At 45.3% G+C, this 25,637-nt stretch overlaps 1 protein-coding gene across 1 annotated transcript in view; it reads right to left on the bottom strand.

Annotated features, from left to right (window-relative positions):
* Positions 1-1,290: 1,290 nt before the first annotated feature.
* Positions 1,291-25,637, bottom strand: part of LOC120020510 (supervillin-like) — a 34,616-nt gene continuing 10,269 nt past the window's right edge. Inside the window, exons 10-33 of the mRNA XM_038964212.1 lie at positions 24,393-24,879; positions 22,967-23,111; positions 19,647-19,703; positions 15,386-15,539; positions 13,572-13,664; positions 13,210-13,296; positions 12,695-12,872; positions 12,276-12,448; positions 12,020-12,175; positions 10,823-10,959; positions 9,951-10,098; positions 9,539-9,684; positions 8,577-8,752; positions 8,261-8,408; positions 7,832-8,028; positions 7,395-7,629; positions 7,022-7,127; positions 6,479-6,686; positions 6,039-6,172; positions 5,795-5,950; positions 5,370-5,513; positions 4,899-5,020; positions 3,372-4,697; positions 1,291-2,698 (exon numbers count right to left, since the gene is read on the bottom strand). Coding sequence (XP_038820140.1) covers positions 4,494-4,697; positions 4,899-5,020; positions 5,370-5,513; positions 5,795-5,950; positions 6,039-6,172; positions 6,479-6,686; positions 7,022-7,127; positions 7,395-7,629; positions 7,832-8,028; positions 8,261-8,408; positions 8,577-8,752; positions 9,539-9,684; positions 9,951-10,098; positions 10,823-10,959; positions 12,020-12,175; positions 12,276-12,448; positions 12,695-12,872; positions 13,210-13,296; positions 13,572-13,664; positions 15,386-15,539; positions 19,647-19,703; positions 22,967-23,111; positions 24,393-24,879 — 3,791 coding nt within the window. The 3' untranslated portion in view covers positions 1,291-2,698; positions 3,372-4,493. The remainder of the gene's footprint in view (positions 2,699-3,371; positions 4,698-4,898; positions 5,021-5,369; positions 5,514-5,794; positions 5,951-6,038; positions 6,173-6,478; positions 6,687-7,021; positions 7,128-7,394; positions 7,630-7,831; positions 8,029-8,260; positions 8,409-8,576; positions 8,753-9,538; positions 9,685-9,950; positions 10,099-10,822; positions 10,960-12,019; positions 12,176-12,275; positions 12,449-12,694; positions 12,873-13,209; positions 13,297-13,571; positions 13,665-15,385; positions 15,540-19,646; positions 19,704-22,966; positions 23,112-24,392; positions 24,880-25,637) is intronic.

Raw genomic sequence — 25,637 nt, 5'->3', positions numbered from 1 at the left:
GACAATAACAATATCTCTCCTATAATCTTAATATGCTTGGCAAATGTATACATGACACATGACACACAGAACTGGAAACGGTTTAGAACTTAAATGTGATTTTCATGTAAAAAAAATATATATTTCCAAACTACGAGGATGAAATAACACTCTGAAATTGTGAAAGTGAGGATAATGGCCTTTTAGTGTAAGAGATTAAAAAAATTAAAACACCTGGAAGTTCAGGTGTGTTGGAGTTTTTGGCCCATAGCATGACATCACAATCTGATCTAAATATTCTGACTAGTCATCTTTAATTTGCACATGTATCCTCCTACTTTGAAGGGGTAAGCAGGGTAGGCTCTAGACTAGAGTAGACGATCTTATTCGCCAATCAGGGCTGTGTATGTAAATATATTTCAATTTCTATCAACACGACCACACGATCAGGCTGTGCATTTATTTCAATGGCAAAAGGAGGCTCAGAGAAATAAATGATAAATATATTTGTGGTTATTTTCATAAAATTAACATACACATGGATGTATTAGACATAATTTAAAAATAAAAAGACTGCATGGGACTTTAAGGGATGTTAGGACAAAGATTACAAACACCACCATCTGCTGGGCATAAGACAAATCGCTACAAAGTCAAGCAAGTTTTAGAGTGAATCTCAATTGTATTTCCTAGGGAGAATCTGTTGGATTTGCTCCAGAGGCGGCGAGGAGAGGAAACGTGGAAACAAAAAATGAGACTCTTGCTTGTCATCAGGCAAATTATGTTTACAGGGTTGGAATCCCAAAATAAACGTGTAACGTGTTAGCTAGTTGTGTGAGACATTTTATATCATTTGAAAAAAAAATGTGTGCATGCTTTTCTCTTCTGAGAAAAAACAACAGCTGATTCAAAAGGGATGTGGTGGATTTTACAACACTTCCGCGCCAGGTCCTGGTAGGATTATTTTGTGCATCCTCTGCTGAACTAGGTAATAGAGGAAGGAAGCATACTCAGTTTCACCTACTAACGAATTGACACTCTCCTCTACCACTCGACCACATCGGTTTCCGGGTCACAGAGGAGAGGACGACGGAAGAGTCGAGGACAGACTGTTTGAGAATTGAGAATCTCCCCTAGATTCCTTGCGTCCTCTCTTCGTCTCTTTCTCAAAACACATTGGAGGATAAGGTCAGAGGGGAGGAACCACAGATCTTCTACTCAAATGTGATTTTGAAAAAGTGACGAGGGAGAATGTGAGTATTCAAGAAAATACAATTGACATTCACTCAAATGAATACAAACTAACATCTATTTGGATTTTGGGATTTATTGTTGTTTATTTACTATTTATCACAAAGAAAGTCTTTGAAATGCAGACTAGAATTTCTGTATATAAACTGTACACAAAAGCAAGGCACTATACATTCAACATTCATCAAGTGTTTTTCACAAAGAATTCCATGCCTTTAAAAAATACAGCCGTTTGTCATTTCTCAGGTACCTGTAAAGGTTAGATGTCATTATGACAGCCCCAGGCAGGTACCATATTTGAGAACGCAAAACAAAAAAGGTACATACTTGGCATGTTTACACCTTTTTGACAAGAAAAAAAAAACACTCCTACTGACAGATATTACACAGTACTTTCAAGTTGAATACGTTGTCTTTCTACCAGATTTTTTAAATATTGTTTTTTACATAAATACAAATTCTTCTAAATACTTCACAAACACACACACAACAGTTAAAACATCACACCCAGAGACCACATCAGTGTGTATGTCATTCATATGTCCATGGCATGAAACTCTGCCCTCCATTGTTCTTCTATCTGTTAAACCCTGATGAAGGCTACCGACCAATTTAAACACGTTGGTTTATTTTTAACAATAAACAAGCCTTTTTATCAACTTCCACTGTCCTCAAAGAGTTGCTGAATTTCCTCTTCACTTCATATGGCATGAGCGGTGTCATAATAAGTGGAGACTTGTCGTACAGTATGAAGCAGAGAGAGAAAAAGAGAGAGAGTGCAGGTCCTGCTTTGTACAGTACCTGATAAACCCACTCGCATACAATGTGCTAAGCAGAATTTTCACTTTCCTACATAGTTACATAACTGAAAGGTAAAAACAATATGCTACATGACGCTAGCACACCTCAGCAGATCCTCTACCCCAGCCTCCTTTCCTTTCCCCCCCCCCTGTGACCCACTCAGAGAAGCTGTCCCTGAGAGTGTGTTCAGGAGAGGAAACTAGTGAGGGGTGGATATCTCATAACAATGACTGGAATGAAGTGGATGGAATTGTATCAAACACTTGGAAACCATGAGTTTGATACCTTTCCAATGATTCCGTTCAACTGAAATGATGAGCCCATCCACTGATTGTTAAAGTACCACCAGCCACTACTGGGGTTCATTCACGCCGCTGGGAAGTGCTGAGGCGGGACAGCTTGGTGGCCTCCATCATGTCAACAGTCTCTGCGTCCTCTCTCTCCACAACCAACCTGATGAAGGCCCGGAGCCAGAAACGTTGGTTTTAACAATAAAGCAGCATTTGTATCAACTTCCACTGTCGTCCAAGACGTGCTGCATTTAATCTCTCTCCACAATCATCATCAGCTTAACTTTACACTAAAACAGTCCTTTAGCTTTCTTTAAGTTCACTTGCTTCCACCCTGGTAATCCTTCGTACTCCTCTCTCTTCATGTCCAATGCTTTCTGCATGGGGGGAAAGAAATAGCTCCAATTATTACACTGCCAGAGTGAGAGAGGAAGAAACTCAGTATGTCACCAGGGGTGGTCAATATATAGTCACATTGGCCGAATTCAAAACAATGTCATGTCAAATAATGAACCATCATTGATTATCATGCTCTGGCCTCTGCAAAGTTCAAAGTCAAATACGTTTCACACAGAAGTACACTCTTAGTAAAAAAAAAAAGGATCTATTAGAAGTTACTAAAAGGGTTCTTCGGCTGTCCCCACAGGAAACCCCTTTTAAGTTCTAGGTAGAACCCTTTTTAGTTCCAGCTAGATCCCTTTTGGGTTCCATGCAAAACCCTCTCCACAGAGGGTTCTACATGGAATCGAAAAGAGTTCCACCTGGAACCAAAAAGGGTTCTCCTATGGGGATAATCGAAGAACCCTTTTTTTCCAATACTGTAGTACACCGCCTGAGCCCATGCTACAAAGAGGTGAAGTGATCCACTGTGCTCCACCTTGCTGTGGAGAAAGAAAGAAAAGACAGGTGGAGAAGGCAAGCAGGACAGCCCAGAGGAAGAGGGAACAAGTGTGGTCAGAGGTTATTACAGTGAGTGAAGATGCCGTGTGCTTGAAGACAAGTAGAATCACCAGTGCTCATTTATCATAGTCTACGTGGTAAATAACTCACCTTACCTGAATCCCCTAGAACCCAGCCTGAAAGGTGAGAGGAGAAGTTAGCCTGGACTAAGAGTGTATTACAGAGCTATTAGACATCAACAGGGAGCTGAAAGTAATGACGGTAAGATAATCACAAATTACATCAGTAGGTGTCAACCATCTCAGAGTAGGAGTGCTGATCTAGGATCTCTGCCCATGTAATCGTATTCATTGGTGATCTAAAAGGCTAAACTGATCCTAGATCACCACTCTGAAACGCTTTGATACATACAGCCCCTGGTATCTGTGCCATTGGCATGCTACAGACCAAAGACCAAGCAGCTCTCCGGGCCCTCTCTCCTCATTGTAACCATGGTCACACTATTTGAGGAGGGGAGTTGACGCCCAAGGAGAGCGAGAACTCATTTCCTGAGTACACAGAGTGGGCTCCGACGCTGGAGCCACTCTGTCCTCCTTCAGTGTGTGTTGAATTCTGTAAATAGAGAAACACAAAACGGAGAGGGCCTCTCTCTTGTTGAATGGTGGGAGAGAAGAGGAGTGCACCCAGATTGAGGTAATGTGTGAAATGGAGGGTGACCTGACTGGGCCAGTCTGTCTCTCTCGCTCTCCATCGCCAATGGCATCCTATTCCCTATATGGTGCACTACTTTTGGCCAGGGCTATGTCAAAAGTAGTGCACTAAAGGGAATAGGGTGGTATTTGGAATGCACCGCTGTCACTATCGGTACATGTACAGGACACAGTGTGACAGATACAGCTCTTATTCCGAGCCGCAGCCAGGAAGCAAGGTGCTGCTTCTCACATGTTCTGCTTTTGTGTTGAGCTTCTTATCTGTGGAAATCCCTTTGACCTTTTCATCCATCACACACAGAGGGGATCACACACGCCTCACACGAACGCACACACACACACTCTGGTTTATGTTTAACATGGACATACTGCATGCATCAGATATGAACATGACTGCAATGCATTGATTTCAACAAAACAACATTTGGAAATATTTCCCAGACAAAGGTTTAGTTTTTTAGTCCGGGACTAGGCCTAACCTTTGTCTGGGAAACCAGCCCATTCAGTCTTAAATCAAGGTTTACTTTTCTCACAGGGTGTGTTGGTGCTGAATGGTGTGGTCTCACCACATTGTGTATTTAATGCAAACTGCAGCTGGACTTAAACTCACTTCAAAGTCCTGGTCTGATAGGTAGATCTCCAGGCGGAGGGGGTCGACGCCCCCAGGTAGGGGACGTGCCAGCAGCTCAGCCAGGGGATAGGTGTTCTGGCACAGCCTGGCCAGCACATCCTCCACCAAGATGATCTGGTTACACACCTCCGCCTCCTGACACACACACACACACACTGTTATGGTCCCAAGAAAAAGGACATAAGAGCACTGCACACGTGTGTGTGTGTGTGTGTGTGTGTGTGTGTGTGTGTGTGTGTGTGTGTGTGTGTAAGGTGTGTGTGTGTGTATGGCCAGAGTATGTGTGTGCAATGTACAAGGGGGCTGTCAGATCACTGTGCGTGGCGTATAACGCACCCTCTCAGTGATCTCTGCGATGTCCTCTCTGTGCTCCCAGCTGGGAAACATGTTGGTAAAGGTGAGAGGCTCCAGACCAGCATGGATCAGATACGACTTCTGAGGCTTCTTCTCATTCTTCTCTATAGGAGGAAGTCAACCCATTTAGGGTGCGGCCCCAATGGCACCCTATTCCCTATATAGTGTACTACTTTTGACCATAGCCCTGAGGACATCAAAACTAGGGCACTATTTACGAAATAGGATGCAATTTAGGACACACCTCAGTAACAAATCCTAACTAGAGAGACGTGCCCTTAGTGAAAAGCTTTACACGTTAACAGTACAGTGAAACTAAATGGTCACGAAAGACAAACGCCACGTATGCCCCTCTTTAAATTTAACCAAGAGATACAAGAGGTCAGAGATGGATGTCATATTTCAAGTGTAATATCACACTGATGTCAAACAGATGACATCGTCACAGTCTACCTTTGCAGTACCGCAGCACCGTTTCCATGGCGCACTTCCTGTCCATGTCCCATCGTATCCTGGCGGAGCCTGGGCTCTCGCTGTCCTGGGGCCACCAGCCCTGCCACAGGTACACCTCATGGAAGTTATCCACCAGGAACAGAGCTATACAGGAAGAGAAAGTCATTCTAGATCAGCTATTTCCAGTAGTAAGGCCACAGTGAGAGCAGAGGGACGGTTGGTTTCTTTAAGATGAATGTGGACCTAACTTTACGGTACTACTGCTGGGAACAATCAAACAAACAGGCTCTGACATTTGATTGCAGGTAAATCAACCTTAAACAGACCTAATCCCCTTCCAAGGCTTATATACAGTATTTGTGTTGTGTTGCACTGCATTGCAATGTGTTGTATGGTATGGTACTGTATTGTATTGTAGGACTCACCCGGCTGGGAGGCTTGGTACAGATCCTCCTGAAGGAAGGGCAGAGAGCTGACCAGGTCTGGAACTCTGGAGGGGTGGTAGAACTCTGTGGCTACAAACTCCCCAGAAGAACTGCTCAGCTGGAACAGCCGAGGGGTGAAGTTAAATTTACCCGGATCTGAAACAAAGGAATAATAATAGTAAGTCAGAAGTATGATGAATAACTGGAGTGCTCTTGTGAATGTGTGTGTGTAATAGTACTGTACCTTGCAGCATACAGTCGTAGGCCTTCCTGTCTTTCCTACCGACCGCATCCCAGAATCCAGTGGGCTCTGATCCCTCGTCACACTCGGTGATGGTCACCTTACTGCTGCTATGGAGCCCCGCCTCCAACGGACATCTAACAGACAACACATGGTTCATATCCTCCACATACAATGAACAGGTTGTCCCCCAAACTGCACCCTATTCCCCATATAGTGCCCTCGGGGCCCTTGTCAAAAGTAGCGCACTGTATTGGGCATAGGGTGCCATTTCGGATGCAAGCATCCCATATTACACATTTCATTATCCATTTCATGACTAGGGACGAGAGTTTTTCCTGGTCAACTACTTGGCATAGTAAATTATCAAGAAAAAGAATAGGCCCTGGTCAAAAGTAGTGCACTATTTTGGCAATATGGTGCCACTTGAGACGGAGACTCACTGTTCTTTGATCCTCTGCGCGGCGGTGAGGCCCACCAGGCGTGTGCGTTGCTGGGCCTTGCAGCCGTGCCACAGGTAAATGAGGGCCTTGTTCACATTCAGGAGGATCATGGAGCTCCTGGAGCGCAGGCTGCTGCAGTGACACACTACCTCCAGGAGGTGGCCCTCGACCGGGACGTCCCCTCGCACGCAGTACAGACGCCACTCAGCTGGAATACGTTTAGAATAACAGTCAGGAGACCTCCCCTCTCACACACACAGTATGACACATACACTGGTACTACTGCTCCTGATCACAGACACACAGGTACACAGTCAGAAGCCCCTCAAACATGGCACACATTCACAAATATGGTTGCACAATTCCTGTAACTTTCCAACCAGGATTTCTGGGAAACCTGGGAATTTGGGGAAAGTTACTGGAATTTTGTAACTCTTATTCACACAACAGCGCTCCTGATAATACAGTAGAGCCGCATCGAACTGCTTAACCAACTCCTCTGAGGGCTATGACGTCATACTGCTAACCAGAAGAGATCCCTACTCTGTGTGTTCTCCTCTTCCTCCTCTCTCTTCCCACAGTGTATGATCATCCCCCCGTTGAAACACTGGAGGAAACAAGGGAGCTCCTTCCCCTGCTGTACCTGGACCTGTTGGGGGAGAGAGAGAGGGACAACGCTCACCCAGGTCATATGCATCTAGGGCTGCTCTCAGATCAGTGACAGTAGATACATGTATGCATGGATTTAGGCTCCATCCAAAATGACACCCTTTTCCCTATATAGTGCAGTACAAAAGTGTATTTTCTATATAGTGCTCTCTGGTCTGGTATGGAGGCTTAGTTTAAAAGGAGTGCAGTATATAGGGAATAGGGTGCCATTTGAGATGCACCCTTAGTATTTACAGGTTGACAGTACCTGTGCCCCTCTCTCCTCATCCAGCTCCACTGTCATCAGTGCTGACGTTCCTTTCTCGCTCACGGTGGAGTGCCGTCCCTGCCAGAAGAAGTAGCAGCACTTTTCTTTGCCAGGGCCCGCACTCCTCAACTCCGGGTTCTGCCTCCTCCCAACTGCTGCGCTCACCATGTACTTCCACTTCACAACGTACGCGTCTCCCTCGTGGAACTGGCCTATACTCTGCTTGGGTAGCCGGCTGGAATAAGAAGCATATCGATTTGATTTGTATAGCATTTTTCCCACTGTGCGTTGCACTTTTAAATAGTAATAGTACTTTATTGCGCTTTTAATCCTAGATTTTAATGTATGTATTGTTGTACTCTAATGGCTGAGGTAGCTCTATACGTCATTTTAAAATGTCAAGTCAAATTCATTCATTTTTTGGGGGGGAAACTGACCTGTAGTCAAACTCCAGGATGTGCCAGACATCCACCGACACCGTGCTGATCTCTAGAGTCCTCATCCTGTCCTCTCCTTCTATAGAGCCGTGGCCTCGGCCCACGTTCATCCCGTCCAGCACAGTGCTGACTGCTGTCTGGAGTACAGGCAGCATCAATGCTGCATCGTACGGCCTGCACTCCCGCCCCGGCATCTCCTGAGAGAGAAAGGGAGAGGGAGAGAGGGGGAAGGGGTGTAGAGAGAGAGTGTCATTCAAAAAACTCTTGGGTCATGGGGTCTGATGAAAACAGATAGCGGAAGAAGTATGAACGAAGTATGAAAGGCAGAGAGAAAGAAGGGTAGACAGAGAAAGAGAGAGAGAGACAAAGGGAGCGAGAAAGAGAAGGATCAGGAATGAGAGAGAGAAGGAGCGAGTCAGCAGGACATACCTTCTGCTCACTGACTTGCTCATTGGTGTTCTTTGATTGGGGTTTCTTAGTGTCTGCCCAGTCCAGGAACTTCTCTTTGAACAGGGTAGTCTCATTGTGCTCTGTCAGCCTGCCGAATATGGCCCAGTCAGGACGGCCCTGGCCCTTCCTGTAGACACACACACAGAACAAGAGAGTGAGAGCACAGGCCTATACACAAAAAAATCTAGGACAAACAGTCCCTGAGGTGATGATCTGAGTAAGTGGTGGAGTGAGTGAGTGAGTGAGTGTGATGAGAGAGAGAGAGAGAGAGACTGCGCGTGTGTTGGTTGCCTGCCTGGGTATGAGTGTATTGCATCCTCCAGGGTCCAGAGGGTTGATATCGCAGCAGGTGTAGTCAAAGGTTCCATTCCACAGGTGTTTAGCCAGCTGGAAGGCTACTTTCCTCTGGGCCAGAGTCACCTCCTTACCATGCCACACATACACCTCACTGCCAAAGTCAAACACCAACACCTGCAGGGGGGCACAAAAACAACAGTGTGCCAGTGTGGCATCAGAATGGGCACAGAGCGATGGCCATTCTGGTAAACATTTGGTTGCAATAATAATCATTGATAGCATAGGAGGCTGGTGGGACGAGCTATAGGAGGACGGGCTCATTGTAATGGCTGGAATGGAATTAATGGAACGGTATCAAACTGCTTCCAACATACGGAAACCAGAGCCATATATTTAGAGGACCATAGAATTGGGAATTAATTTAATAGGATCTCCATGGTTAGGACCATAGATTAAGGAATTGGAATACTAGCATGGATATTAACCGTCTTATGATGGGATAAAGGGCAGCCATTTTGGTCAGGGAGTTGGTCAACCATGGTTTGCCAGTGTTGTGATAGGATAATGTATAAAATAATGAAGTTGAATCATTTACCTGCACTGTATGTTTGTTATCTAGCTAGCCAGCCAGTTTTAGAGGAAGGATTCCATTAACTAAAACAATGCAGTCAATCCACAGCCACACACTGGCTGAAATCAGCTGGTTTACGGGACTTAGACAAGTTGTAAATGCAACAAGTACTGAAATTGTGTCATACAAGAGCACTCACAGTTTTCCAAGGAAACTAAAATTAAAACATGTCTGTTTACATATATTTTAGAGGCTATTTATACAGAAAATGTGTATAAAACCCATATAAACTATATTATAATTATATGACAATATTTTCAGTTGACGATCATTCTATTACATCATTTCTGATATATCACATGCCTTACTTGATCAGTCCAATCACGTACCTCTTTGGACTCCAGTAGTGTGCTGTGAGGAACCTTCCCCCACTGGTCATCATCAGGAACCAGCTTGTCATCCAGCAGACGGAAGATACAGTTAGTCTCCACTATGGCACTCTCAAACAGCTCATCCTCCTCTGGTGGCCCCGCAGCTGTCGGAGGACACACACAAACACATAAGATATCAAGATAAAGACTTCTGAAAGACTTGTAGCTAAATATTTTCAATGAACTTAGTCCCAATTCTCCACTCTTTCCTAAAGTGTGCACTTGCACACTTCCCGTCATGATTTAACAAAATGGTGGAAACTCCCTCCATCCAGTGACTCCACCAATGCTTTTCAAAAGTGTGCAAGTACACATTTTTTGGAGGTGGAGAATTGTGACACGGCCATGGCCTCTGATGCTGTTGCTTTACACTGGTAGGTCTGCTCTCCTCTCAGGATCTTCCAGAACTCTGTGGCCGCAGGGCTCTGGGGGTCGACCCCCTCCTCGATGGTCTGGATCTGGCTCGCTCTGCAGCCCAGATCCTTCTTAGTCTGGATGAACAATGCCAGCTCAGAAGCCTACAGTACGAGAGAGATACACACAACAACAGAGAAAATGTCACTATAACAGAAATACATACACTGTACATGTCAAAACCGTACATACAGTACAATACCAAATACCGTCAGCCCTGAAAGGGGCTTAGGTTAGCATTAGATTTACTTGCAAAGGCCAATGTCAGAGCCTGCTAGTTGTGTCCTACGAATAGTATTTTATGTTATAATGATGAGGCATTGTTCATCTTGGGAGATCAAGGGTCTCCATGCTCTAACTGTGGGCGCACTGTAGTTCGATGTCTGCCTGATGATACCCAAGTTGATACCAGTTAAAAATACTGGAGCTAGTATAATACATTTTTGACGACTTTTGACCAGGGCCGATACGATATCGCAGTACACGCGTCTGCTTCACCCAGAAAAACACGACAACACATCACCAGCTGTTGCCTGTGTGGGAGACGTTAAACTCCATCCAAAAGGCCTTATTAAACATTTGCCTGCACCCTAAAATAACCCCCGAGCTTTTAAATCACAAATTGTAGCTAACCCAACCCGAGAGGACTGGGATTAACGCACAAGACATTTCCTTAATCCTGGAAGTCGTTTTTTTCAACACTGACACAGTTGGAGAGACGAGGACTCACTTTGCCGTTCTCGCCCATCTCACACAGTCATGCCCACACACACACACACACACACACATAGACATACACATATGCACAGTCAGGAAACAGGGACTCACTTTGGCTTTCTCGATGACATTAGAGAACTCTCCCATCCAAACAAAGCAGTGTTGAGGAGTAACCAGGAGGAAGCAGTCACCACTGTTCAGGGCCGAGGCTCTGGGCTCCACTAGTCTGGTCTGGACGTGACGGCGGCCTAGGTAGATAAGAGAGAGGGTGGGATTGCGTCGGAAATGGCACCCTGTTCCCAATATACAGTAGTGCACTACATGGCACCATATTCCCTGACAAAAGCTTCAAGGGAATAAGGGCCCGTAGGGCTCTGATCAAAAGTAGTGCACTACAGTATAGAGGGAATAGGGTGACATTTTGAACGCAACCTGAGGCTCAGGATACAATTCATTTCTCTGTCATGATCCGAGCAACTCTGCTATTCTGGGCTTGATTATTTTAGTCTAGAAGGTGGACACGGTCACATCTGCACAGGAAATCACATTCTTGATTTGGTGTGAGTGTGTGTGTGTGTATGTGTGTCAACCACATGTTTTAACTATCCCAACGTGACCCTCTCTTTCCAACTCTAATCTATTTCCTCCTTATCTTTCCCCTTTGCATGACTGGCCCTAATATCTTGTGCTCTCTAGCAGGTTGAACACACACACACACACACACACAGAGAGAGAGAGGTTAGCAGACAACACAGGACCCTGCCTGCGTCTCAAATGGCATACTATTTCCTAAAAGTGCACTACTTTTGACCAGAGCCATATGGGCCTCGGTAAAAAGAACTGAACTATGAAGGGAATAGCGTGCCGTTTGGGGTGCAACGTCCTACTTCAATGACGCAGAGTTCTCCAGAAATAACTTCATTTGTTCTCTTTACCTGTCCTCACCTGTCCTCATTCAAGGAACAACCTGGCTGTGGAATATTCTCTGTCCTGTTCATATCTTCCTATGACATTGGTCAATGTCAAAATAAATGCGGGTCTTGAATTGATACAGCTCACCTCAAAACCGAAGTTTGTCCGACGTTTTAAGACCTTAAAAGTGAGAATATATCCCATGCTATCTGTACTGTGGATCAAGCTACAGGCCTCAATCCCAAAATGAATGGGAAAGATACTAAAGACACATCGAGGTCATATTCATTAGGTATGAAACGTACGAAAACTGACAGAAACAGGGAGGCACTGTATCTACATTTTGAAACGACGTGCACTAATGAATAAAGCACAGCAATGCAGTAGGCATCTCACCTTTGACCTGCATCAGCATGAGGTTCTTGTATGGCACGGCGCTGTTGTTGGACATCTGCTCGGAGATGTTGACGCTCCTCAGACTCACGTTGCTGAAGTTCTCCTTACTGGCCAGTCCAGCCAGGGCCGCGTCCGAGTACTCCGAAGTCTTACTCACTAAAACTCACAGGACAAGGAGCGTGTGAGGGCTAGACACTATGTGTGACACACACAGGCACACACACACTCACTCTGACTTGCACACACACACACTCACTCTTCTCATCCTTGATCCTCTTGCTCTCTATGAGGCCGATGTTGAGTCTCTGCTCAGTGTACTCGTGTCTGATGTCCTCCCTGGCCGCCAGCATCTTCAGAGGGTTCTTAGACGCCCGGACGTTCCTCGATGGTCTCACTGCTCGTTTGTGCTGCGCTATGGCTGAGGTCAACCTGCACAGGGAGGGACAGAGGGCAGGAAGAGGGGCAGAGAGGACAGAGATGTAGTGAAACTCCATGCAATGGAGCTACACCCAATGCCACACGTCTGCTCCGACCAAAGTAGGCTTGCAGAAATCCTGTAACTCCAGAATTCCTCCTGATTCCAGGAATATTCCAACCAGGATTTCTGGAAAATGTTTGGGAAAGTTATGTTGCAACCCTAGAGAAAATACATTATTTGGTAAATCATTTGCTTACTTGGGCGCCTGAGTGCCGAAGATGGCATCAAAGTCCTCGTCGATCTCGATCCTGCTGGGCATGCGTGGGAAGTCAGCCACGTGACGGTAGAACTTGGAGAAGATCTCATCGTCCATCCTCATCACCTCCTTCACAGCCTTCTCTGTCACGGTCAGAGTGGTCTCCTGAAGACCTGCCACTAGGGGGAAACACAGTAAAGTAAGCCTTGTCCAAGCCAGAGCAGCCCATACGGCAGGAGCCCATCTGCTCCCTCTCTGTCACTGTTAGGGCGGTCTCCTGAAGACCTGCCACTGATAGAAACACAGTAAAGGTCCAATCACTACTGTAAATGACTACTGTAGCAGACTTCCCGATGCTTGATTAACAGAATAGCTTCCTTCCTCACAAGCCCACACTCGTATTCGATATTTCATCTTCTGTCTCACAACACTCTTGAAACATCTTGAGCCAGTTACGCTACTGAAAAGCATTTGATGGCGTGGGTCGAGGCAACTGAAAAAACGATTAGCACCAACCTTTACTGTTCAGACGTCCCAAAAATGTCTCCAATTTATCCAGCTTTTTATCCGACTCCAAGTTCATCTCTGGTCTGGCTTCGATTTCTGGATGGATAAAACACCAGATCAGACAACAGAGTTACAAATACTCCTGACAGATATAGTATGGTCATGTTGTGATTGTATGTTGTCATAGAATTGTGATTAGGGTCAAACAGTTCTGGTAACGTTCTCCAAATCTCGGTTGGAAGGTTCCTTGAATCAGGAGGGAATAAGCAGGAAATCCATGTGTCCTCCAACCAGGATTCAGAAAAATCGGGGGAAAAGTACTTGGAATTCTGCAGTCCTACATTGCATCTTTCATTAAGTGTATGACTGACCCTCCTGCGGTTTGATGACAGGCACGTTGCTCTTGAGTTTGGTGGAGACAGGAGACAGGATGGGGCTGATGGCTGAGGAGGAGGCTGCCAGACCTGCAAACACAACCACACACACACTGAGAGGAAAGAAATCATACTATCCTCTAGGGTCCAGAAACCTTTCTTGTGATTTCACTTGTTTTTATCAACTTACCCCAAACAGCGAATCACTTTCTCATCCTTGTTGTGCAACATGGGGGCCCTGAAAAAAACACGAAAAAAACCACCCTATACGTCCTTTTAGAAACAGCAAAGATCTCAGCATAGCGATGCAGGTCTTTAGATGTTCTACAAATGAAGCCGTGTCATTCTGAACTCGATCCGCAACGTTATGTTCACTACTTTTGTGCCACTCGAGCCGTTTCCCCTATCCAGCTGTTCCCTTCTCCGTGTAGCCTGCCGCTACAGGTAACTGCCAAAATAAAGGAAACGCCAACACAAAGTGTCTTAATAGGGCTTTGGGCCACTGCCAGAACAGCTTCAATGCACCTTGGCATATATTGTACAAATGTCTGGAACTTCCTGTGTGGAAGCATCTGCTTTCAAATATTCTTTGTATCCCTCATTTTTTCAGGTTTTCCTTTAGTTTGGCAGTTACCTGTAGAATGGACAGAGAGGTATCACTCGAGTTTCAACAAAATTGAATATAACCTTGCGGATAAAGTTAGGAATGGCACAATTCCACGTGTACAACATTTAAAGATTTGCATCACCGTGCTGAGAGATTTGCCATTTCTAAAAGTAATGTTTTTGGAGCCTTTGAACATGTTTTTTCAGTGGCCCCGTACTGCACAACGAGGATGAGGAAGTGAAAAAAAATGTGTCTGAACCCTTCTAGAACATGCCATTTACATCAAAAATTTGAGATTTGGTTTTCTAAAAGAAAACGTCTCGTTTTAATATCTATCGGTGTGTAGTTGTTGTGATCATCTCATCTGTTGTTATGTATGGTGGTTATATATCTGCCATCCTGCCTATTCATTCCCCTTGTGAAATAAATAGTGTTTTGATATTATATTTTTATTTGTAGTTGGGTAGCCTCAGTGGACTTGCACATGCTTTGATTTGGCTGGCGCCTAGCCCGAACTCCACTAGGCAAAACGAACAGGTGTGCTCGCATACCTTCGACCTTCACTTGAAAAATGAGAAAAAAGCTGCAATAGTACCGTTTGTCCACCTTGAGACACCGTAGCCAGTATACACTTCCTCAAAATAGTCAGAATTCATCTAAGATAACTCCAGAAATCTGTCATTCATTTAGAAGTTTTTGCCTACTAGAATCCCTACTGTTGCCCAATCACTGACAAAGGTGCGTAGACTTTGGCTTACAAACTTCGGCCTGCCTCGAGAACATATTTTGTGTGCACGAACAGCTGAAAAAAAATAAAAAATGTTTTGGCTGGGAAGCATGCGGACCGGTTAAGTTGACCATCAGTGGGCCGTGCTCTGACCTTTCTTGACCATGCGTGCAGCCACGGTGTACTAACCTTTCTTGACCATGCGTGCAGCCACGGTGTACTAACCTTTCTTGACCATGCGTGCAGCCCCTGTGAACTAACCTTTCTTTACCATGTGTGCAGCCCCTGTGAAATAACCTTTCTTGACCATGCGTGCAGCCCCTGTGAACTAACCTTTCTTGACAATGCGTGCAGCCACGGTGTACTAACCTTTCTTGACCATGTGTGCAGCCCCTGTGTACTAACCTTTCTTAACCATGTGTGCAGCCACAGTGTACTAACCTTTCTTGACCATGCGTGCAGCCACAGTGTACTAACCTTTCTTGACCATGCGTGCAGCCACAGTGTACTGGGTGGAGTCATTGGCCACCCCCTTGCCTTTAGACACCCAGGACTCCTCCCGTGTTGAGATCATCTGCTTCCTCTCCTCTATGGACATCTGAGCCTGGTTCTCCATCTCCTCTCCCATCCTCTGAACACACACAGTTACACACTGTTACCTACTGGTTAGTACAGGGTTTTCACATAGGGTTAAATGCTGTACAGTAAGGTCACCAGTGATGTATTAGTTAATAAATAGGTAGGTAAAACGTTGATCACCGCTCGCTGTGACTAAAGTAATGCTCCCTATACTTTAAATGCATTTGTTTTCAGCTAAAGGTGGGTAAATGCTCACGCAAAATAAAAAAGGTGCATAAATAGTGTTTACCCTCCACTACACCACTGAAGGTCACTGTATCACTCTGATAATATGAGAAAAAAAAGTGGAAATCAGTAGTGGCTGGTGAACGGAGGATGAGTCATAGCCATTAGGCTGGAATTGTATCAAACACGTAAAGACCATGCCGTTCCAACATTTCCGTTCCAGCCATCACAATGAGTCCATCCTCCGACTTAAAGTGACACCAGCCACAACTGCTCTGATTTATATGAGGACAAAACCACAAAACCTTGGAAATGATAGCAGCACAGTACAGTGGCTTTGCCTTTGTAGGACTATCCCATAGAAGTGTACTACTACTCATACACACAAAACAAAGAGACAAGAGTACAGTAAGATAAGTAGCAATAGGGGGAGGGGTTCAAATCGTGTGCACACTCATTAACGTAACCAACTTAGATTTTAGTGGACAGGGAAAAGACAGATGCATAATCACCTAACCTTTCAATGACATGCATGAAGGGATAATGGAAGACCACCGGCTGAGAGTCTTAAATGACACCCTAATCCCTATATAGTGCCCTACTTTTGACCAGGCCCCATAGGATTCTGGTCAAAAGTAGTTCCCTAAATACGGGATAGGTGACCAGAGCCGTATGTGCCCTGGTCAAAAGTAGTGCACTACATAAGGAATGGGGTGCAATTTGAGACACAGCCCAAGCTTCCAGTACAGGCAGAACAGTGAAACGTGGCTGGTCCGGTGCGTGTTCTTACCTGACTATGAAGGTCAATAACTTGGCACTTATGGCCAAGGGAGATTGGAGGAAAATATGTGGAGGAAAAGACAGGCTCCTAAGGACAGAGGTGATTGGATACGTGGATAAGAGGAGAAGAGATGGTGGAGGGAGGCAATGGAGAGGGATGGGGAAGAAAGTTACAATCAGGCAGACATATACAGAGGGATGCTAGAGAATATGGTTGTGCAGCCAGGTATATGATCATACCGTATACCGGGGTATACCGGTGAAAATCTGAATACCGCCCCAACACTACTGGAGAAAGGATGCAAAGGAGAGAGACCACACCATTCCAAACCAGAAATGATAATTGTGACTAAGAGACCCAGAGCGAGATACTGAGAGCCACTGAGGGACAACTCACAGAGATTATTTTGGATAAATCAAGTCTGAAGTCATGATGATGTTTCCATGGCTGAAGCAGACTGAGCCGGCGTTCCCCAGTCAAACTTTTATCTGGTTCACAGTGTATTTCCCCCTTTAAAGAGAGACAACATCTCCAGAGCACCATCGCCTGAGCCCCTCACATCCGTACACGTCACATGAAATGCAAAGACATGCAACAGTGGAGTCTGGTGAGGGGAGGACGACTCATAGCAATGGCTGGAATGGAAAAAATGGAACACTATCCAACTCATGAAACAATGTCTTTGATGTGTTTGATACCATTCCATATATTCCGTTCCATCCATTACTATGAGCCCGTTCTCCGATTGAAAGTCCCACCAGCCACCACTGGCGTGCAAGTGTTAAACGTTTAATCATGAACACATACAGAGGTGCTTGAATACGAATTAATCGGTAACTGGCAATGCACATTGCAGCTGCTGTATCTAACACCCATCACACAGCTGATTCAAATAACCATCATCATGCTTTGATTATTTGAATCAGCTGTGGAGTGCTAGGGCAAAAAACTAAACGTACAAACACAGGCGGGACCCCAGAACCGAATAAGGGAAACCCTGCTCTAGACAAGCCAGCGACGACTGTCTCAGTGACAGTCTGTGATACAGTCAAGAAGAGAGGCCATTTGTTCTGTCACTACTGACTTGTGACAGTGGTTCTTCCTTTAAAAGTCGCGGCGTACTGCAGCACAGCTTGCGGGGTGCCGCAGAATTCTATGGCGCGTCATTTAACCGTCCGCCATAGTTGCCGGGACGACGCAATTTACCGCAATCTGCCACCGTCTACCACAAACGGTTGCGGCATGAGCTCAAAACGTTTAAAGGAAGAACCACTGTGTGAATCAAGTCTCTCTCCATCACTACTATGCAGTGGGCAGTTGAAAAAGCAAACATTTTGAGGCGAAAAACAAGCAGTGACCGGCAGCAACAAACACATCGCATCTTATCTCTGAACACTATAGCGTAGCTAGCTATATTGACTTGTGCAAGAAGTTCAAGAGTGCAAGAAGTTCAATCGAAAGCTTAGGGAAAAAGAAGCAGAGTCAAGTCCATCACCAGCATCCCATAACACAGCCACAAACCGTCAGAGGTAGGATAGCATCCGACCACAGCAACACTGAAGAGCAGTGAACAGCAACACTGCAGAGTAGTGAACAGCAACACTGAAGAGCAGTGAACAGCAACACTGAAGAGCAGTGAACAGCAACACTGCAGAGCAGTGAACAGCAACACTGCAGAGCAGTGAACAGCAACACTGCAGAGCAGTGAACAGCAACACTGAAGAGCAGTGAACAGCAACACTGAAGAGCAGTGAACAGCAACACTGAAGAGCAGTGAACAGCAACACTGAAGAGCAGTGAACAGCAACACTGAAGAGCAGTGAACAGCAACACTGCAGAGTAGTGAACAGCAACACTGAAGAGCAGTGAACAGCAACACTGCAGAGCAGTGAACAGCAACACTGAAGAGCAGTGAACAGCAACACTGCAGAGTAGTGAACAGCAACACTGAAGAGCACTGAACAGCAACACTGCGGAGCAGTGAACAGCAACACTGCGGAGCAGTGAACAGCAACACTGAAGAGCAGTGAACAGCAACACTGAAGAGCACTGAACAGCAACACTGCGGAGCAGTGAACAGCAACACTGCGGAGCAGTGAACAGCAACACTGCAGAGCAGTGAACAGCAACACTGAAGAGCAGTGAACAGCAACACTGCAGAGCAGTGAACAGCAACACTGAAGAGCAGTGAACAGCAACACTGAAGAGCAGTGAACAGCAACACTGAAGAGCAGTGAACAGCAACACTGCAGAGCAGTGAACAGCAACACTGAAGAGCAGTGAACAGCAACACTGAAGAGCAGTGAACAGCAACACTGCAGAGCAGTGAACAGCAACACTGAAGAGCAGTGAACAGCAACACTGCAGAGCAGTGAACAGCAACACTGAAGAGCAGTGAACAGCAACACTGCAGAGTAGTGAACAGCAACACTGAAGAGCAGTGAACAGCAACACTGCAGAGTAGTGAACAGCAACACTGAAGAGCAGTGAACAGCAACACTGAAGAGCAGTGAACAGCAACACTGCAGAGTAGTGAACAGCAACACTGAAGAGCAGTGAACAGCAACACTGAAGAGCAGTGAACAGCAACACTGAAGAGCAGTGAACAGCAACACTGCAGAGTAGTGAACAGCAACACTGAAGAGCAGTGAACAGCAACACTGAAGAGCACTGAACAGCAACACTGCAGAGTAGTGAACAGCAACACTGAAGAGCAGTGAACAGCAACACTGAAGAGCAGTGAACAGCAACACTGCAGAGCAGTGAACAGCAACACTGAAGAGCAGTGAACAGCAACACTGAAGAGCAGTGAACAGCAACACTGCAGAGTAGTGAACAGCAACACTGAAGAGTAGTGAACAGCAACACTGCAGAGTAGTGAACAACTAGAGTAGCAAATTTATGGTAATTTGCCCAAAATTTCCAGGTTTTCCAAGGAGGGAATAACTAGGAAAATCTGGGAATTCTTCAGCCGGGATTTCTGGAAAATCTGTGAATTTAGGGAAAGTTCAAAATATTTTGCAAACCACAGCAACACTGAACAGCAGTGAACAACAGAACAGAACAGAAGAGACTGAAAGAAGCAGCAGGTCACACACAGAGCTCAGTGGACCACCGTTGGCACTGGGCCGCAGCACCGTCGTCAGGCCTTACCCACAGCTGGTCAGACACAGTGACAGCAGCGAACTCATCAATGACCATCACTTCCTCCTGAAGACAGGGGAAACACAGAACACGTTCAAAGGGAGAAGGCTAGTGCCAGGCTAGCCTAGTAGAAAATGTGCCAAACAAGACAGAAATGTTGACTTATCAAATATTGGAATCTTGGCTAGTACAATGGCTAGTAGAATGTCACCTTGGCTAGTAGAAATTGTGGTCTACTAGCCCAACTGGCCACTGCCCAAAATCTTTCAACTACAACCCTAGCCCCAACCCATTACTGTTGCTACTGTAACATGAGGCTTAGAAGAAGTGTGATCAACGGGAGGATTTAACATGAAGTATTAAGTACACAAACAGACAGGATTTAACCCAGATTACAGCACAATGGGGTGCATCATTAACAGAAAGGAGGGGCGATTCAATTATTCCAAGAAGTCAGTGTCTCTGTTTTAGATATAATCTGAACTGAATATGCTCAGTTAAACCAGAATTTCTGTGAAGTGGCATAGAGTAGACTAATTCATTAATTCAACGTAATACTGTACATTAACTTCTTGCGACTACAGGGGGTGCTGTTCCGAATTAGCATTTTGTCGTCTCCAAATTAAACTGCCTAGTACTCAATTCTTGCTCGTACAATATGCATATTATTAATTCTATTGGAAAGAAAACACTTTCTAGTTTCATACAAAGTTGGAATGATGTCTGTGGGTGACCCAGAACTCTTTCTACAGCGAAATCCATGACAGACAGTGAAAGGTCTGAGAGCGAAGCTCTGGTTTCAGATCAGTTTTTAAGGTCTCTGTCTATCCTATGGAACGACACGAACTGCACCCGCCTTCCCCTGGATGTCAGTAACCAATGAGAAGTGGAATGGGCCTTCTCCGTAGCTCTCAGAGGTTATAAAAGACCAAGGAGTGAGAGTAGCCCCCCTTTCGACGCTCGCCCTTACGCAGGAAGGGACCTCCGGACGCCATTTTCACAGGCTCGGTTATCAACTTGAAATGTATCCGTCTGTAATTTAATTCGATATAGGACTTAGAAACATCATAAGGTAGTTAATTTAAACCGTTTTATAGGAAATTATATCCGTTTAGTGCGATTTTGAGGAATTTCTTTGTTGTGCACTCTGAAACTTTGGACACGTTTTGGAGTCCCGTTCGATCGTTAGTGGATATTTCGAAGGACAGAGGACATCTATCGACCAAAAGACGTTTATAACATAGAAAGGATACATTGCCCAAGAATATGATGGAAGAACAGCTCATAGTAAGCAATATTTAATATGATAAATTGTTGTTCTGTCGAAATATTTTAAACGCATATTTCGCCATTTTGTTTGGTGTAGCTTCACTTGGCGAACCCTGTATTGAAAAGTAAGGATAATTTTACAAATGTAAATCAGCGGTTGCATTAAGAACTAATTTGTCTTTCGATTCCTGTCAACCCTGTATTTTTTAGTCAAGTATATGATTAGCTTTCAATTAAACTAGATCACTCTGATAGATGACGTCAGACATATTGAGGCTTGATTTCCTAGTATTTTTATTGTGTAACCACGGTTTTGTATGGCTAAATATGCACCTTTTCGAACAAACTGTATATGTATGTTGTAAAATGATGTTACAGGAGTGTCATCGGAAGAATTCTGAGAAGGTTAGTGAAAAAATTAATATCTTTTGGCGATGTTGACGTTATAGCGTTCTTTGGCTGGAATCGATGCTCTGGTAACGTTTGCACATGTAGTATGCTAACTTATCGATTTATTGTGTTTTCGCTGAAAAACGCTTAGAAAATCTGAAATATGGTCTGAAATCACAAGAACTGGGTCTTTCCATTGCTATGCTTTGTCTATTTTTATGAAATGTTTTATGATGAGTAAATTGGTCATACACGTTGCTCTATCTAGTAATTCTAGTCGATTTGTGATGGTCGGTGCAATTGTAAACTGTGATTTCTACCTGAAATATGCACTTTTTTCTAACAAAAACTATCCTATACCATGAATATGTTATCAGACTGTCATCTGATGGTTTTTTTTATAGGTTATTGGCTATCAATATCTTAGTTGAGCCGAATTGGTGATAGCACCTGAAGGAGTAAGAAACTGATGGAGTTAGAATAGTGGTGTATTTTGCTAACGTGTTTAGCTAATAGATTTACATATTTTGTCTTCCCTGTAAAACATTTTAAAAATCTGAAATGGTGGCTTTATTCACAAGATCTGTATCTTTCATCTGGTGTCTTGGACTTGTGATTTAATGATATTTAGATGCTACTATCTACTTGTGAAGCTATGCTAGCTATGCTAATCAGTGTGTGGGGGGTGGGGGGTGATCCCGGATACGGGGTTGAGGTTCGGTAAAGGTTAAACAATACATATAATCACATGCCATTCTGTAACCATATTGTCAAATGGCATTAGCACTAGTTTAAGTGGAACTCAATCTTCAATCAGAGTGAGCAATTTTGACTTGCTCTTGTCCCAGTGTAAAGTAGAAAAGAGATTTCTCCAAGGCCCCAGATTGCTAATTCCACAGGGAGACTGGGCCATATGTTCCATGCAGGGCTGTGTTGGCCCCAGGCACTGGTCCCAAATAGCACCCTGTTCCCTATACAGTGCACTTCTTTTGATCAAGGCCCATAGGGCTGTGGTCAAACTATGGTCAAAAGAAGGGCACAACAGGGAGCCAATTGGGATAAAGGGGGAACCAGCCCACTAAGCTGAGCTGAGCTCACACTGGAGCAGATGGGGCTGATGAATGGCAAGGGGGAAATGAAAGGCACCCTCACATAAAGACCACGAGAGGCCCCTTTAAAATGGCAACCAGGAAGAGTGCCCTAATGAGACTACTTAAAGATGGTAAGCACAACAAATGTGTAACGTGTCACGAAACGGGATGACGTAGTACACAAAAAACAGGGACCGCTTTTGGAAGGTGAGCCTCACTTTCGCGAACAAAAAGTTTGAGAGTGCATCTTTAACTTTAAGTATAACAAGAACGTTTTATGCGAATGCATCTAAATCCACCTGACTGTAATCATTTAGTACTGTCTGGGTAACGGGTTGAGTAACGATGGTTCAGTAGGACAAGGTCTGGGCTGTTGAAACACATTTCATTCATCATCACATGATCTCAATAGACATTTTGTGAGGTGTGGGGATGCTGCTTGTTGTACTGTTCTACTGTTGTGGTTATAGTGCAGTAGAGTGCATCTCCATAGAGTGTGTCTGTTTGTATCTCTTTGAGCCCAAAATGGGGCTTCTCTTTCTAGATTCAATTTGGAGGTCCAGCTGTGTGTAGTCTCACCTTCTTCTTGTAGGTCTGCTCTGCCTCCCATCCCTGTCCTTGTACTGTGGAGTGTCTCTCAGTCACAGCCACCTTCACCACGTCCTGCTTCTTATTGATCCTGTTCCTCCAGTCCTCTTCACCACTCTTCTTCAGCAGGGCCAGCCTGGGAGAGAGAAGGAAAGAAAGAAAGAAAGAAAGAAAGAAAGAAAGAAAGAAAGAAAGAGAGAGAGAGAGAGAGAGAGAGAGAGAGAGAGAGAGAGAGAGAGAGAGAGAGAGAGAGAGAGGTTAACCTCTTCACCACTCTTCTTCAGCAGGGCCAGCCTGGGAGAGAGAAGGAAAGAAAGAGAGAGAGAGAGAGAGAGAGAGGTTAACCTCTTCACCACTCTTCTTCAGCAGGGCCAGCCTGGGAGAGGGAAGGAAAGAAAGAGAGAGAGAGAGAGAGAGAGTAAGAGAGGTTAACCTCTTCACCACACTTCTTCAACAGGGCCAGCCTGGGAGAAGGAAGGAAAGAGAGAGAGAGAGAGAAAGGTTAACCTCTTCACCACACTTCTTCAGCAGGGCCAGCCTGGGAGAGAGAAGGAAAGAAAGAAAGAGAGAGAGAGAGAGAGAGGTTAACCTCTTCAACATGAACTACATCATCATGCACTGGCTTTTATACACAACAAGTCCGTTTGGTGGAAACACACCACTGGTGGAAAAATGCGCATATATTTTCTTTTTGCGGATTTTGGAATATTCGCATGAAAATCTGTCGCCAATTGCATGGAAACCGAGCTACTAACAGTCTGACAGGGCCAACATGAGAGCAGTACTGTAGAACAGTAGCTAAATCTACTGAAACAGCTTCTAATCTCTAAGCATCCATCCCAAATGGCACCCTATTCCCTTTATAGTTCACTACTTTTTTGGGGGGTAGGGGGTTGGCGGAGTGGGATTTGGAATGCAGTCAGGTCATAAGTAGTGCAATATATAGGGAACAGGACACAGGTGCCATTTGGGACACTGGGACACAACCTAAGGATGTCTACAGACTGCAGCCTGATCTCCATCTCTTACCTCTCCTCTCTCCAGGAACAAAGAGGGAAAATACACAGTGGCCAGAAATAAATCACTTTCACCTCGAAGAGAGGCAGAAACTTAGATCCCACAAGGACACAGGGGGACTCTGAGGGTGCCCCAAATGGCTGCCTATTCCCTATATAGTGCCCTACTTTACAGAGAGCCCATTCAGACAATTACAAAACTCCGGTAACTTTCCCATAAGTATAGAAATGATGGATGGAAGATTCCCTGGCATCAGAAGGGAATAAACAGGAGATTTGGAATCCTCCAACCAGTATTTCTGGAAACGTATGTACAGTACAACATCCTGCCATGTAAGCACCCCCATTTGAACCGCAGTTGGAATTGTTACCCCATCACAGAAACCCCGGCACAGACTCACCTTTCTTTGATGGACATCTGTTTGGAGGACATCTCTGAGAGTTCTGTTTCGCCGGGGGAGAGGAGGTCGGAGACACTGTGTCCTGTGATGTCGTCACTGTAGTCCAGAGGCAGGGACTGAGACTTGACCAGCGGCTGAGGGAAGGACGCGGGCTTGGGCAGAGTCTGGGGGGCGGTCTGGGGAGGAGGAGGCTGGGATAAGGACTGGGGACTGGGTTGAGTGTGTGGGATTAGCTGAGAGTAAGACTTGGGAAGTGGCTGGGTGACGCTCCTCTCCCTTTCCTGGGGCTTGGGCTGGGATTGGGCTGGCGGTTCCTGGGTGAAGTGCCGGTGAGGTTTGGAGTAGGGCTGGGGCTCAGTTTGTGGGGGAGACTGGGTGAAAGACTGGATCTGCTGCTGTTTCTGCTGGTTACTGGAGGTGTGAGAGACACTCCTGGACGCTGACGCTGTTGTCACAGTTCTCAATGACACACTGGTGTGCTCGGTGTCTGTGGACATATAGACAGCCACACACACACACACGCACACAGAAATTGCATTGTAATAAATCCACCATGTAATCAATACTCACACAGGGGGAGAAGCAGACCCCAATAGCAGCCCCTCATAGCACACACGCACACATATGCACGTGCGCACACCGCGTACAGACACACATTCGCGACTGCCAAGATTGTGCATACAATCGTCATGATCAGTGTTCAGTTCACGCGGTCTCCAATGCTCAGACGTCGTCTATAATGTCCGTGCTCATTCACGCACGGGCAATTGTTCCCCCGTTCCTTTTAGGGTTCCTTTCCATTGTTCTCTACGAGCGTTCTCTCTCTCTCTCGCATGCTTTAATAAAAGACGACCCTGCGTCCTCTGGACATGATGTATGCTGACAGTCATCCAGACACACAGACGGATAGGGTCAGCCGTGTTACACTGCCTATCTGCACTGTCTATCTACCCTACCGGCACGGCGGAGCACGATGCCAATGCGTAAACCAAAGCCTGCAACACTGACATCCATCCACGGCATCCACAGAAACATATCCACACCTCAATCATACTCGATTTCCATTTGGAATCGCAATTACAGACGACCCGTCAGTGAGAGTGGTCCTGCATTTGCAGACAAAGGGAGCCGCCGGGACAAATGCATGCACAAATATGCTAAGTAGATTCAGCTGAAGCCATGTCTCTAGTCTTCCTGTCTGTCAGATTGTGTCCGTGATGTGATGGGCACAGACGCATTAGGCGT

This window comes from Salvelinus namaycush, chromosome 25 (assembly GCF_016432855.1).
Source record: "Salvelinus namaycush isolate Seneca chromosome 25, SaNama_1.0, whole genome shotgun sequence".
NCBI classification, from domain to species: domain Eukaryota; kingdom Metazoa; phylum Chordata; class Actinopteri; order Salmoniformes; family Salmonidae; genus Salvelinus; species Salvelinus namaycush.
This window is presented reverse-complemented; position numbering and strand designations above follow the sequence as displayed.